The 15,361-nt window shown below is 36.6% G+C and overlaps 1 protein-coding gene across 1 annotated transcript in view; it reads left to right on the top strand.

Annotated features, from left to right (window-relative positions):
* becn1 (beclin 1, autophagy related) overlaps positions 1–15,361 on the top strand; it is a 109,024-nt gene that overhangs the window by 51,608 nt on the left and 42,055 nt on the right. The window contains exon 5 of the mRNA XM_051915186.1: positions 6,854–6,944. Within this exon, the coding sequence (XP_051771146.1) occupies positions 6,854–6,944 (91 nt within the window). The remainder of the gene's footprint in view (positions 1–6,853; positions 6,945–15,361) is intronic.

The following is a 15,361-nucleotide window of genomic DNA, read 5'->3' as shown; positions in this document are numbered from 1 at the left end:
CTGAAAAGTATGAACATGAAAAGTATGAGCATGTACAGCACTCAATACTTAGTTGGGGCTCCTTTTGCCTGAATTACTGCAGCAATGCGGCGTGTCATGGAGTCAATCAGTCTGTGGCACTGCTCAGGTGTTATAAGAGCCCATGTTGCTCTGATAGTGGCCTTCAGCTCTTCTGCATTGTTGGGTCTGGCATATCGCATCTTCTTCTTCACAATACCCCATAGATTTTCTATGGTCCTTAAACCAGGTACTGGTAGCTTTGGCACTGTGTGCAGGTGCCAAGTCCTGTTGGAAAATGAAATCTGCAACTCCATAAAATTGGTCAGCAGCAGGAAGCATGAAGTGCTCTAAAACTTCCTGGTATACGGCTGCGTTGACCTTGGACCTCAGAAAACACAGTGGACCAACACCAGCAGATGACATGGCACCCTAAACCATCACTGACTGTGGAAACTTTACACTGGACCTCAAGCAATTGTGTGCCTCTACTCTCTTCCTCCAGACTCTGGGACCCTGATTTCCAAAGGAAATGCAAAATTTACTTTCATCAGAGAACATAACTTAGCAGCAGTCCAGTCCTTTTTGTCTTTAGCCCAGGCGAGAAGCTTCTGACGCTGTCTGTTGTTCAAGAGTGGCTTGACACAAGGAATGCAACAGCTAAAACCCATGTCTTGCATACGTTTGTGCGTAGTGGTTCTTGAAGCACTAACTCCAGCTGCAGTCCACTCTTTGTAAATCTCTCCCACATTTTTGAATGGGTTTTGTTTCACTATCCTCTCCAGGGTGCGGTTATCCCTATTGCTTGTACACTTTTTTTCTATCACATCTTTTCCTTCCCTTCGCCTCTCTATTAATATGCTTGGACACAGAGCTCTGTGAACAGCCAGCCTCTTTTGCAATGACCTTTTGTGTCTTGCCCTCCTTGTGCAAGGTGTCAATGGTCATCTTTTGGACAACTGTCAAGTCAGCAGTCTTCCCCATGATTGTGTAGCCTACAGAACGAGACTGAGAGACCATTTAAAGGCCTTTGCAGGTGTTTTGAGTTAATTAGCTGAATAGAGTGTGGCACCAGGTGTCTTCAATATTGAACCTTTTCACAATATTCTAATTTTCTGAGATACTGAATTTGGGATTTTTCTTAGTTGTCAGTTATAATCATCAAAATTAAAAGAAATAAACATTTGAAATATATCAGTCTGTGTGTAATGAATGAATATAATATACAAGTTTCACTTTTTGAATGGAATTAGTGAAATAAATCAACTTTTTGATGATATTCTAATTATATGACCAGCACCTGTACGTACAATACATACACACACACACACACACACACACACACAATACCTACAATTAAACACACAAACTGCCATCAGACAACCAGCTGCACACTACCCATCTTACAGTACACCTATATCGTCATAATAATAAAATTCACAAGAAAAAAAAACAAAACAAAAAGAAAAAACAGCATTATAAGGGCAAACCTCTCGCTGACTTGTCATTTAAAGCTTTGATGGATGGGGGAACAAAGGAATTCTTAAAGCGATTAAGCCTGCACTGGGGAACTCTAAAGCGTCTTCTTGAGTACTCAGTTTTGATGGCCAGTCAAGCACAGTAACACCATGGTCATTGAACCAGCTTTTGGTACCTTTGGCAGTGTGGGCAGGTGCCAAATCCTGCTGGAAAATAAAATCAGCATCTCCATAAAGCTTGTCAGCAGAAGGAAGCATGAAGTGCTCTAAAATTTCCTGGTAGATGGCTGCGTTGACTGTGGACTTCAGAAAACACAGTGGACCAACACCAGCAGATGACGTGGCAGCCCAAATCATCACTGACTGTGGAAACTTCACACTGGACTTCAAGCAACATGGTTTCTGTGCCTCTCCACTCTTCCTCCAGACTCTGGGACCTTGATTTCCAAATGAAATGCAAAATTTACTTTCATCTGAAAAGAGGTCTTTGGACCACTGAGCAAGAGTTCAGTTCTTTTTCTCCTTAGCCCAGGTAAGACTATTTTGACGTTGTCTTTGGTTCAGAAGTGGTTTGGTACGTGGAATGTGACAGTTGTAGCCCATTTCCTGAAGACGTCTGTGTGTGGTGGCTCTTGATGCACTGACTCCAGCTTCAGTCCACTCCTTTTGAAGCTCTCCTAAGTTCTTAAATCGGCTTTGCCTGACAATCTTCTCAAGCCTGCAGTCATTTCTTTCACTTGTACACCTTCCTACAACACTTTTTCCTTCCAGTCAACTTTCCATGAATATGCTTTGGCACAGCACTCTGCGAACAGCCAGCTCTTTCAGCAATGACCCTCTGTGGATTACCCTCATTGTAGAGGGTCTTGATGATCGTCTTCTGGACAACTGTCAAGTCAGCAGACTTCCCCATGACTGCTGTTGGGATTACTGACCTAAACCCAGTATTTATACCCTGAGAATGGTAATTTAATAGAACTTGAAATTAAATATTCTAATAATTTGATATACTGATTTTTTTTATTTTGATGAGCAGCAAGCTGTAATCATCAAAATGAAAACAAAAAAGTCTGGAAATATTTTACTTTATGTTTAATAAATCTAGAATATATTTACATTTTACTTTTTGAATTAAATTACAGGAAAAAAAAAAAAAAAAAAAAAAACGTTTTCATGATATTTTAATTTATTGAGATGCACCTATAGCAAAGAGCATAGAACCCAAGAGGCAAAACTCTGATGAAAATGCCAACTGGACAATAGAATCCATCACATCTTATGCACCCAAAATGTGCGAATCTCACAGCCAAATCTGGAACGCAATAGAAAATTTCTCAAATTCAGTAAATTTTATGACACCTACAGTAAATGTTGTATTGTCTTAGCCTATATATGTATTATTATTATCAGTTGTGGAATCCAACCATTACACATCTGAGGTAATGTAGTTAGCCTACTTTATTGAGTATTTCCATTTTATTCAACTTTACATATTTACTATTAATAGTAAATTAATAATTAATAAAGTTAAGATCATAATGTTTGTAGCGTGATCCAGGGGATTAAAGTGGAGTAAATTACTCCACTAGGTCTGAAATATATACGTTTTAACCCCCTGGATTAAGCTACAAACATGATCTTATAGAACATGATGCATTGCTGTGTCTGTTATCCCATAATTCCCACTTTTGGACACAGTGGCTGTGTTTTTTTGTTTGTTTACCTAGTCTTGCTTTAACGGACATTAATATAGGACAACACTGCAAAAACAGTTTACTGTAAAGCTGTTATATTCTGTTATATATTTATTGTCCTACATTCCCAATGATCATCAGGGATAGCATTTTATTCTGCGTTGTCATCATTCAGGTTGGATTTCAGCTTTAATGTGTTTTTTTTTTTTTTTTAACAAAGCAGCTTATATTGCCATAGAAACTAGTGGACTGCGAGTCGTTTTCACCCCAAAATGGCGGAAGCGTAGGGCTGCTGGTGTTGCAATGGAACGTTCTATTGAGTTTCGCTTCTTGTCAGTGTACATTCTTTGCCTATAGTTACCTCGAAAGTTTTCTGCATCCCTCCGCCACCCCATTCCTCACTCTCGGCCGGCCCTCAATCCCCTTGGACAGCACATCAAATACGCTTATTAGCCTTTTTTTTTTTTTTTTTTTTGCTCAAAACAACTGCCACAGGTAATCAGACATTATTTATGTTTTAAAGATTTATTTTCGGCATCTTATCATAGATTCAAATCTATAAATCAAAATATTTTTTGCATTTACGAAAGAAAGGTTCAGCACCCAAGGCTCTGTCACTATGGACCATAGACTGTAAACAAAGAATATACACTAACAAGAAGCGACACTCAATAGAACATTCCATTGCAACACCGGCGCCCAGCAGCAGCCCTGCGTTTCCGCCATTTTGGGGTGAAAGCGAGTCGGCAGCCCACTAGTTTCTATGGCAATATCAGCTGCTTTGTTTAAAAAAACGTACATTAAAACTGAAATCCAACCTGAATGATGACAGCACAGAATAAAATACTATCACTAGTGATCATCAAATCTTTTTTACAGTTTATTATACACACTTTGTGTTTAAGTCTTCCACTTTTTTCACAAAACCTTTGCTCTCTAGAAACCCATTCAGTTTGGGTTAAAATTCTTTAAAAGGCTTATAAACAATGAATTATTACCAACATATGAAATTAAATTAAGGACATGCATCAGAAAAATTGGGAATTTTGGACAATAAATATATGAATATAACAGCTTGATTTTGCAGTGTTGTCTAATGTCCATTGAAGTAAAAGTGTCTAAAAGTGTGAATTATGCGATAACGGACACAGCAATGCATCATGTATTATAAGATCATTATATAGCTTATTTCAATTCAGACCTAGATACTATTACTATTAATCCACTAGGTCTGAAATATATTGTTCGCTGCAAACACGATGATCTTAAATTTATTAATTATTAATTTACTATTAATAAATGTATAAAGTTGCATAAAATGGAAATACTCAATAAAGTAGGCTAACTATGTTACCTGATGGTTGAATAGTTGTTTTCCACAACTGGTAAAATAAAACATATATAAGACAATATAACATTTACTGTGGGAGCCATACAATTTACTGGTGACTTAATTTAAAAAATGTTCTACTGCGCTTCTGATTTGGCAGTGAAATTCGCCGATTTTGGGTGCGTAAGATGTGAAGGATTCTATGGTCCAGTTAGTATTGTCACCCCATAATGGCGGCCGCGCTACCGGAGCGACATCTAGTGGCTGTTACCCAAAAAGTATCAAAGTGTCACCTCTTGGGTTCTAAGCTCTTTGCTGTTTGTTTGTAAAAAAAAAAAAAAAAAAAAAAAAAAAAAAAAGCTATGGACTAGTTTCACGTGGCCGCCATGTTGAATTTTCGATCAGTGAGTGTACGCATATACACTTCCGGTTTCGCGTTATGCCGGTGCAGAGTGCCGGAGAAAATAAAGCCGAAAATGATCTCTTATAGTTGTTTATAGAATCTGTTATATCACTTAAAAATACAACTAAGATATACAGTACAATCACATGAACCAATGGCATTTAAATGCATGCATGGGTTAGATTAATGAACTCATAGTGCATACGCATATACAATGACAATAATGCCTGTGATTAGAGTTGTCTGCATAAAATGCCTTGTGAACATTCACACGTTTGCCCTGTGATAAATTTATTTCCATAAATACAATTTTCTCAATTCTGCGCATATATTTTCACTTACCTACATCAATTGCTCCATCAATCATTACATATTTTACGATTTCTTTGCATCAGTTATCTTTTTAGATAAAAACAAGGGCTGTGAAAAGATTGTGGTTAATTTACATTTTTAACTGTAGCACAAACAGTTTAATATAGGGAAGTTTTTTGTTTTTTTCTCGTAGTAAAATACGTTTTTTGCTGCTTAGACGAGACAGATAATGATGTATGCAACATGCTTTTACTCGTCTCACTTGAACTAAATAAATTAATAGAAACGCACAGGGGAAATACAAACACAGAAAATTATACATTTAAATTACATTGGCTACTAAATAATACAATTAGCAATAATAATGTTACCAAATAAAGTTACTTAAGCATACACTGAGTCCATATCATATTCCCATGTTTATTTATCTCTGATGAGGATTGATGCTTCGGTTGACAATAGCAAACATTAGATCTTCATAGGGTCGAGTGTTGTTCCACGCAGAAAGAGAAGGCAGTTTTTGAGCCATTTAGTCCCCCAGCTGTCAGAACAAAATCTGGAGATATATGACATACTTGAGTGTTTTGTATGGATAAAGAGATCCCTGTGGATCACCGGTGAGCCTGAACCGCATAATCAAAATGTTGTTTTGTTTTTTATAAATGACCCTACAAAACTAAACTAAGCAAAAGTATTTATCTGACAAAATTTTTGGCAAAAAAAAAAAAAAAACTACAGCTACAGGTTTTAGAAAAACAAAAAAGCACACATTGACTACAACATAATCAGTTTTTAATATTTCATTGGTCCTCTTGTTTTTGCATGTTCATAATTTCTTTGCATGACAGCCTGGCCAAAAATAATTTGAAATAATTTGAAATTTCAATATCACACATGAAACAACTCCAAGCTCAGCTATGCGATATGCTTACATCTTTAAACACATTTTTAAAAATATTTGAATTAAGGTTTGAAGATGTAAATTTTCATATGGCTGGACATCACATTTGGCCACTACTCTATGGCAGTTCATTGACTTCTCTAACCATCAAACCATGTGGCAAAAGCAAGCCACTTTTAAGTTGATAGTGGGCTTCACTGGAGTTGTTGGAGCCATTGATGGAACTCATGACACATCATTGCTCCAATTGTAAATGAGGAGACATACATCAATATAAAAAGATTCCACACCATCAATACTGATTTGTGATAATTTTGCATAAGGCAAAGCTATTTTTAAAAATAAATTTAAATATTAGAAGGTTTCAGTGTCTTTTTAAAAAAATTTTTTTTATAATAACATTAAATTATTGGTGGTGTGCTGCTGTGACTTCACCTTTGCAGGCTCGCTATTGGCTGATTCAGAGGTTGAGGGTGGCCATTTTGAGTTGACATCATTGTAGTCCGTAGTTCACAACACTTAAGTCAGCACTTAAGAATCTGTCTAGACTTTACTAAAAGTTGCTGTTAGCTTCTTTATAAAAGTCTCCTACTCTTTACTAAGAATTTTTTGAAAAATATATATTCAGTTTATTCTGTGTTATATGCATATAACTGTAACATCAACACATACTGAGTTGAAGGTAAATAATACAAATGTATGTATGGTGTTTATTAATGAGCTGTTTTTGTTTTGTAGGATGATGTCAACTGAGAGCACAAATAGTTTCACTCTTATTGGAGAAGCTTCAGATGGAGGAACTATGGAGAACTTGAGTCGCAGGTTGAAAGTATGGACACTATGCTACACAATTTCATATTTACATTTATGTTCTTGGCAGACACAAAAATGGTACAATAAAGCAGGTGATTTATTAGTTTGAGTTGATTTCACTCTATAAAAAATAGATTGCAGTTAATGTTTTGAATCAAATATTTGGAACAAAAAGCAGTTTAAGGATGACACGCATAATTCAGTTATATTTATTTGACTGTATGATTGATCTTATTCCATTAAAATTTTTATTATTTAACCTCTTATTGTCTAAACCCTTAACCAACACCTCCACAAGCTGAAATGACATATCCAAAATGAAATGGCTAGATTATGCTTGTAACCCATAATCTTGATATCGAATTACTTGAAGGAGTACAGGAACAGTCCCGTCAGCGGGACTCCTAAATTTACTTCACTATATTACAATTAAATCTTAATCTAATAATGACAAACTATTAGGGATGTAACAATATCAAAATCAAATGAAGACTTGGGAAAAAAAGTGCCATAAGTGTTAAACAATGATTGAACATTACAATGATGTACAAATTAACCATATCATATCATGTCCTCTTTTCTTTGTCCTCTAATCATAACTGTTTTTGTATACTTGTTTATACTTGTAAAATGAGTTTAACATCTCAACAAATTCACTAACACTTTACAATAAGGTTCATTAGTTAACTACATTAACATGAACTTATAATGAACTGCATTTCTACAGCATTTATTAATTTTTATTAATGTTAATTTCAACATTTACTAATACATTATTAAAATCAAGAGTTGTATTTGTTAACATAAGTTAATGCACTATGAGGTAAAATGAACAAACTATGAACAGCTGTGTTTTTATTAACTAAGGTTAAAAAAGATTAACAAATACAGTAACAAATGTTAGTTCATGTTCAAATGAGACATAATTGTAAAGTGGTACCACAAATTCAACACAAATAAGATGCCTGAACACACATGTAAGATCCAGACAGGTGAAACAGAATATTTTTGTAAGCTGAATTCATAAAGACTTCAATTGTTTCTGAAAGAATGATTCAGTGATAGATACATTTTTAACAGTAATTTGTTGCCACCTAGTGACAACTTTGTCAGACAAGTTTAATGAAATGTTTTGATCAATTTCAAATGTTGACTACTATATATATATCGCTGTAAAGGTCTAAGACTGCTAAATAGATGTTTTACCGCTGTTTTTGTTAAAAATTATGTAGGAACAGTAATAGATTAATTTATGATGAGTGCACCTCAAAAAAATACATCATAACAGGAGTTCTGACCTTTGTCGCAAGTCTTTTTTTGTTGCATTTGCATGTTTTATTATTAATCATAAATTATATATAATTAAAAACCTCAAAAAAAAAGCTTAAAACCTCAAAATTCATCCTGTGAAAACCATTTTGAAATCAGACATTGCTTTACCATGGAAATGGTACTTCAAAATCTTTTAGCAGTGTCCTCCACCTTAGTGGGGTCATATTACAAAATGTATTAGTCTTTAGAATCAAAACTTTTTATAATCTTGTCAAAATACATATCGTTGGAAAGGTCTGAGTCTCAAGATTCCATATTTGGTGGTTATTTTGTGATAGAAGTTGAGAGAGATATTGAGAGAGAAATTTATACATTTGTGACAAAGATGCATTAAAAAAAAAAAAAAAAAATTATGGATTTTGAGTGTCACCCAGTGGCTTTTTTTTTTTTTTTGGTATAACGCCTAAACAAAATTGCATAGGAACCTAAATTTTTTTGATATCAACTTCAAATTTGGAACACAATTTATTCAGACATATTGCTTTAATTTTATAGCAAATTTGGATTAAAAACTATTTTGTAAAATATTTTATATTTTTATATATATATATATAGTACATTTTCTTTTCAGTAAATTTAAAATTCTATAACTTTTTTTATACTTTAATTTTTAAAGACTAACGAGTATGAGCTGAAGAAAGTGCTTCCATCCACATCCATCCATCATAAACAGTGTAAAACTCTTGCAGTTCAAAAAGCTTATCTACGTCCTACGCCTTCCCTATTCCATTTACGGAAAAAGCTTAACTGACGTGACGCCAGTTTACACTTTCTTCGTAACTTGAATACGGAAGGCGATCTGGCGGAAGCTAGATATTTTACTTCATAACTTGTTAAATATGGATATTTTTTGGACTTTTTTAACCCCCCGGAGCCGTGTGGAGTACACGTTTATGATGGATGGATGTGGATGGAAGAACTTTTTTCAGCTCATACTTGTTGGCCCCACTCACTGCCATTATGAAGATCGGATGTGTCAGGATATTTATTAAAGTACCTCTGATTGTGTTTATTAGAAAGAAAAAAAGTCATATACACCTAGGATGGCTTGAGGGTGAGTAAAGCTTGGGGTAATTTTCATTTGAAAATAAACTAATCCTTTAATGGTTCAATATTCGAACACATTCGAGGTATACAAATATATAACCTGTATTTACAGTGTTATGCGAAAGTTTGGGAACCCCTTGCAGAATCTGTGAAAATGTGAAAAATTTTAACAAAATAAGAGAGATCATACAAAATGCATGATATTTTTTATTTAGTACTGTCCTGAGTAAGATATTTTACATAAAAGATATTTACATATAGTCCACAAGACAAAAAAAATAGCTGAATTTATTAAAATAGCCCCGTTCAAAAGTTTGGGAACCCTTGATTCTTAATACTGTGTGTGGTTACCTGGATGATCTACGACTGTTTGTTTTGTGATGGTTGTTCATGAGTCCCTTGTTTGTTCTGAGCAGTTAAACTGAGCTCTGTTCTTCAGAAAAATCCTCTAGGTTCTGCAGATTATTCAGTTTTGATCTCTCTTATTTTGTTAAAATTTTTCACATTTTCACAGATTCTGCAATGGGTTCCCAAACTTTCGCATAACACTGTATACAATAATAATGGCAATCTATTTAATAGGTGCTTGTGTTGTAAAAATTGAGCTTATAATTTCCACTGAAATAAGCAAAGAACATATAGTATATCTGTGTTAACTAGGAATCCATTGTAATAATGCTGATCCTTGGAACAGTATGCGATACCTGCTCTTCCTCTCTCATCTCCATCACCTTCTCTCTTTCTTCTTCTCTCAGTTTCATTACCTTGTAGCTATATTTCCCTTCCCAGAGCTGAGCTTTGATTGATACAGTCTTTGCAAACTGTTTCTGTCGGTCGTTTAAAACTTCTATCGTAAAACAGCTGTTTAGTTAAGCTATTTACATCTTATCTCGCACTTTGACCATTAACTAAAGCGTTGCGCTGGAATTCGCACTCACCACTTCCGTGAACATTAAGCCCGCCTAATTTGATTTGATTTCATCTCAAACATTTTGACATTGACGAGCAGTGTTAGTCCGCTGAAGCAGCTCAGATGAGAAGGTCACGATGAGCAATATCTAATTCAATTCAATTCAATTCAGAATTGCTTTATTGGCATGACTATAAATAATACAATATTGCCAAAGCATATATACTTAAAACAATAATAAAAACATCTGTATAATAGAAGAAAATATTATTATAAATATTATAACTATTAAATATTATAACATAACTTAAACTTAAATTAACAGTGTAACAAATTAGAACATGTCTGTACATTTGATACCGCAGTGTTTTAATATATATATACACACACATATACTGAGGGTCACTGTGGTGGATGGTAGGGAAACACACTGAGGTCAGACACACACATTACACACATTCACCTGCTGTCTCTCAGGCTGTGGCACATCCACACGTATCTCGCAGCCAGTGCTGCTGTCTGTCCCTCTCCTAATGTTATCTTTATTTGTTCTACTTCAGTCAAGGCTGTAAAGTTCTTTATTAAGTTACTGAATTTGGTGAAGTAGAGATCTCTTACAGGTGTGTATTTGTGGCAGTGAAGGAGGAAGTGCATCTCTGTCTCGATCTTTCCTGTCCTACAGTGAACACATACCCTTTGCTCTCTGGGTAACCAGCTCTTTCTGTGTCTGCCAGTCTCGATGGCTAGACTGTGCTCACTGAACCTGTACTTGGTCAGGTTCCGTCTCTGCTTTGTGTCTTTGACACTTTGGAGATATTCTTCTAATTCATAATTTGATTTTAGAGTTCGATAGAATTGTAATTTCCAGATATGTATTTTTAGATTGTTTAAAAATTTGGTTTATTTTGATATTTGGATGAGAAACAGTGCTGGTCTGAGACTGGTTAGTGTTAGTAGAGTTAGTCAGGTTAGTAATTCTCAGAACCAGCTGACTGAGGGGACTTTTTTCGGGGTTCAGTTCTTGGGTTTGTAATGCTTTAAAATGTAGCGATTCTGTGGGACTTGATTTTAGATGCATCCAGAATTTGAGGGATCTTTTTTGCAAATAATCAATGGGAATCGGCCTAATTCTCCCTATGAATTATTGGGTGTCCTTCTTTGCAATTTTAGATTCATTTTGCAGAATTCTGTGTGTAGGGCTTCTGTTGGATGTTTGTCCCATCTAGTGTAGCTCTGATCACTGAGTGGACCCCAAACCTCACTTCCATACAGCGCAATGGGCTGAATCACAGGATTCAACAAGATTTTACACCAGATCGGAATTGGTAATTCAATGTTTTGGAATCTTTTCTTGATGGTGTATAGAGCTCTTCGAGCTTTATCTTTGAGAGCATTCACTGCCATACTGAAACTCCCCGATGCAGTGATGATCAGGCCGAGGTAAGTGTACTGCATCGTGTGTTCTAGAGCAGTGCTGCCTAGACTGAACTGGTGTCTGTGTTCCTGACATCTGGGCTTTTTCTGGAAGATCATAACGTTGGTCTTCTTGAGGTTTACTGCCAGGGCCCAGTTCTGGCAGTAGTTCTCCAGCAGGTCCAGGTGCTGCTGTAGTCCCTGTGCAGTAGATGACAGCAGCACCAGGTCGTCTGCATACAGCAAGAGCTTGATGTTCTTGTCTTGTAGAGTGAGTCCGGGAGCTGTAGACTGTTCCAACTGCACCGCTAGTTCATTAATGTAAATGTTGAACAGTGTTGGACTCAACACTACAACCCTGTCATACTCCTCTCTTCTGGGTGAAGAATTCTGTATGTTTGTTGCCAATTCGTATTGCACATTTGTTGTTCGAATACATTGGTTTTATAATGTCATAAACTTTACCCCCTACATCTCTTTGTAAAAGTTTGTAATATAATCCGTCGTGCCAAATAGAATCAAATGCTTTTTTGAAATCGACAAAGCATGCAAATATTTTCCGTTTTTGGTCTGTTTTACGTGTTTATTGATTAGGGTGTGTAGGGTGTAAATGTGGTCGGTTGTTCTGTGATTTGGAAGGAAGTCAATCTGACTCGGACTCAGGACATTGTGTTCGGTAAGGAAGTTTACAATTCTATTGTTTAAAATACTGCTAAATAACTTCCCCAGATTACTGCTCACACAAATGCCTCTGAAATTATTAGGGTCCAATTTATTCCCACTCTTATGAATTGGGGTAATAAGTCCTTGGCTCCAGATGTCAGGAAAACAGCCTGAACTAAATACAACGTTGAATAATTTGAGCACGGCCATCTGCAGCTCAGGTGCCGCATTTCACCTAGAAGGCTTTTGAGTTTGTTTGTCAGTTCTTCATGTGTAATTGGGAAGTCTAGTAGATTTCGATTTTTTTTTTTAATTGTGTCTTCATAAGTTTGTAGATTTTGGTTGATCAGATTATAAGTGTCATTGAGTTGTTTTAGTTGGGATTTCTTTATATATGTTTTTGAAATGTTTTGTCCAGATTTCTCCATCTTGTATTGGTAGGTCTTGTGGTTTTGTTGTGCTCAGATTATTCCACATATCCCAGAACTGATTCTGATTTATTGTATGTTCTGTTTCCTGTAAACTTTTGGTCAGATGGTGTTGCTTTTTTGACTCTAATTTTGTCTTTGTATTGCTTTAGTTTTGAACAGTATTCAGTTCTGATATCTTTGTTGTTTGGTTCTTTATGTTTCAGATTTGATAATTTTCGAAGTTGTTTCCTTAATGTTTTGCAGTCTGAGTCAAACCATTTTTCATCTTTTGGTGTATTTTTAGTATATTTTTTGCCTTTCTTTTTCAATTCACTTCTATGTGCTGCTTTTTTGAATATGTAATTGATTTGTAGCCAAATTAACACCATCCTTAGTTGTTTCAAATTTCTTATTAATAAATGTATTTATTAAATTTTTCAGTTCTTCCGAATTGAGGGCTTGGATAAATTTGTCTGGGCTGTCTGGAGCCCATCTGTATCTCTGCTGGACCTGATACATTTTGCATGTTTTCAGCCTGTTTTGTTCTGGTGTGTGATGTGTTTTGATGTAAATGTTAGTTTGTTTATGGTCAGAGAGTGGAGTTTGCTGTTTGACAGTAAATGAACTGAAGGAGGATGGGTCCATGTCAGTGATGGCATAGTCAACTACACTAGCTCCAAGACTTGAACGACACGTGAACCTCCCTAAAGAGTCCCCTCTGATCCTGCCATTAAGAATATACAGGCCTGAGGCTCGGCAGAGCTGCACTAACTCTCTACAGTTTTTATTTACAGTTTGGTCAATGTTGTTTCATGGTGGGAGATTTTTTTGTGAGACTCAGGGGGTTTTGGCCAAAGACATATTCATTGCCCTTTGGATCTATGTTATCAGGTTCAGATCCTGTTCTTGCATTGAAGTCTCCACACAGCAGCACATTTCCCTGGGCCTGGAAATGGCTGATTTCTGTGTGGAGGTTGTTCAGATATTCCTCATCATAGTAAGGGGATTCTGCTGGAGGAATGTAGATTGCACAGAGATATGTATAGATAGTTGAAATGCCAATTTGTTTGTTTAGTTTTAACCAGCAATGAAATTTTCCAACTGTATTAACAGAAATGTGTTTGGCCAGATCCTCCTTGTACCACACCAGAATTCCTATTGAGTTTCGTCCACGATGGACTGTACTTAATTTAACTGAGGGCACAATTACTTCATAGTAGTCTGAGGGACAGTAGGTAAGCACATCATTTCTACACCAGGTTTCAGTGAGAATGATAATATCTGCATCTTTGTTATTTTTTAGAACCAAATATTGACGAATGAAGACCCTGAATATTCCAACAACTTATATGAAATGAACGCATTTGTATTATTAAAGATAAACCTATTTGGTAAGACAGAGAGAAAATAACATGCGAAGGTATGGTGTACATGTGAAAATGGCAAACAATTTACATTAGTGCAATTTTTTTTTTTTTTTTTTTTCTGTCAATAGAGCACTGTGTTTGTGAATGATGTTCTTATCTTCTCAGGAGCTGGTTGCACAGTGTGTGTAGCATCTCTCTGATCTGGCAGGTGTGGCGGTGGTGGGTGAAGCAGGAGGCCGGGCTACAGCTTCAGCGTAGCTCTGTGCTCTCAGTTGCAGGGATTTCTCTTGGTGTGGGTGTGGGGCGGGTTTTGGTTTCTTCTTCCTGATGGGGGCTTGATGGTGTTGGAAATCTAAAAAGCGAAGACCAGGAGACTTGGATGTATCTTCAGCAGATTCTTTATTGAGAACACGTGCTGTCGGTAGCTGCAGTCATCAAGTCTAACTAAGGCAGTGTACATTGTAGTTTATATACATTCAAGGGGGAGGCATACATACAGTAGAGGTGGAGACAATCTAAACAAAGCATGCAAATGCAGTGCAGTAATCAGCCCGTTCCCGGCATTTCCCCAGCCATTCAAATGCATAGGTGCTAATCCAATCAGTCTGACAGTATCGCCCATACCTTCACATTATCATAGAGACAAAGGCAGAGCTGTGTCTTGAGCTTGTCATGCCAAATGGTCAGGAAGTGCATAAAGACACCTGGGCCGCCTGACTTGATTTTCTTAGAAAGTCATCCTTTTTACCTCAAAATGTTAAATACAATGTACTTCACCTTAGTATTTCATATGATGTTATGTCAGGACATAGGATCAGCAGATCTTAAACAGATTCTTAAATTTGTAATCCTACAATGGCCAGCAGGTGGACGTGAAGTTGGTGACCGCAGATTTACAGGTGTGTAGTGAGCCATAGGTGGCTGCGAGTGAGGTGGATGACGTGGGATGCTTGTCCAGCCGACGTCTGTCCTCACCGGAGTCGGAGGGGTGTGTCTGGGCATGTAGGGGTGGATGGGCAGGTAGTGTTCTGGGGTTGGTAATAAGTGTCTTGGTGACGTTGGGCTGCATCTTTTAGGGTCCTTGCAAAAACACGCACTGCGTCTTTGTGTAGATGGAGTCCATCATACAGGTGTGGGAGGCTGATGTGGTGGTGGACCAGGTGCACGTTTGGGAGTGCAGAACATCTACGGGAAATTTCAGCATTGATGCTGTAGATGATGTGTGGTGGTGTGTCACGTCGTGGGAGAAGTGTGGAGATGATGATTCGGGACTCTGGGAACTTTTTGCTGG

The sequence above is a fragment of the Ctenopharyngodon idella genome, chromosome 12, assembly GCF_019924925.1.
Source record: "Ctenopharyngodon idella isolate HZGC_01 chromosome 12, HZGC01, whole genome shotgun sequence".
Classification (NCBI taxonomy): Eukaryota; Metazoa; Chordata; class Actinopteri; order Cypriniformes; family Xenocyprididae; genus Ctenopharyngodon; species Ctenopharyngodon idella.
This window is presented reverse-complemented; position numbering and strand designations above follow the sequence as displayed.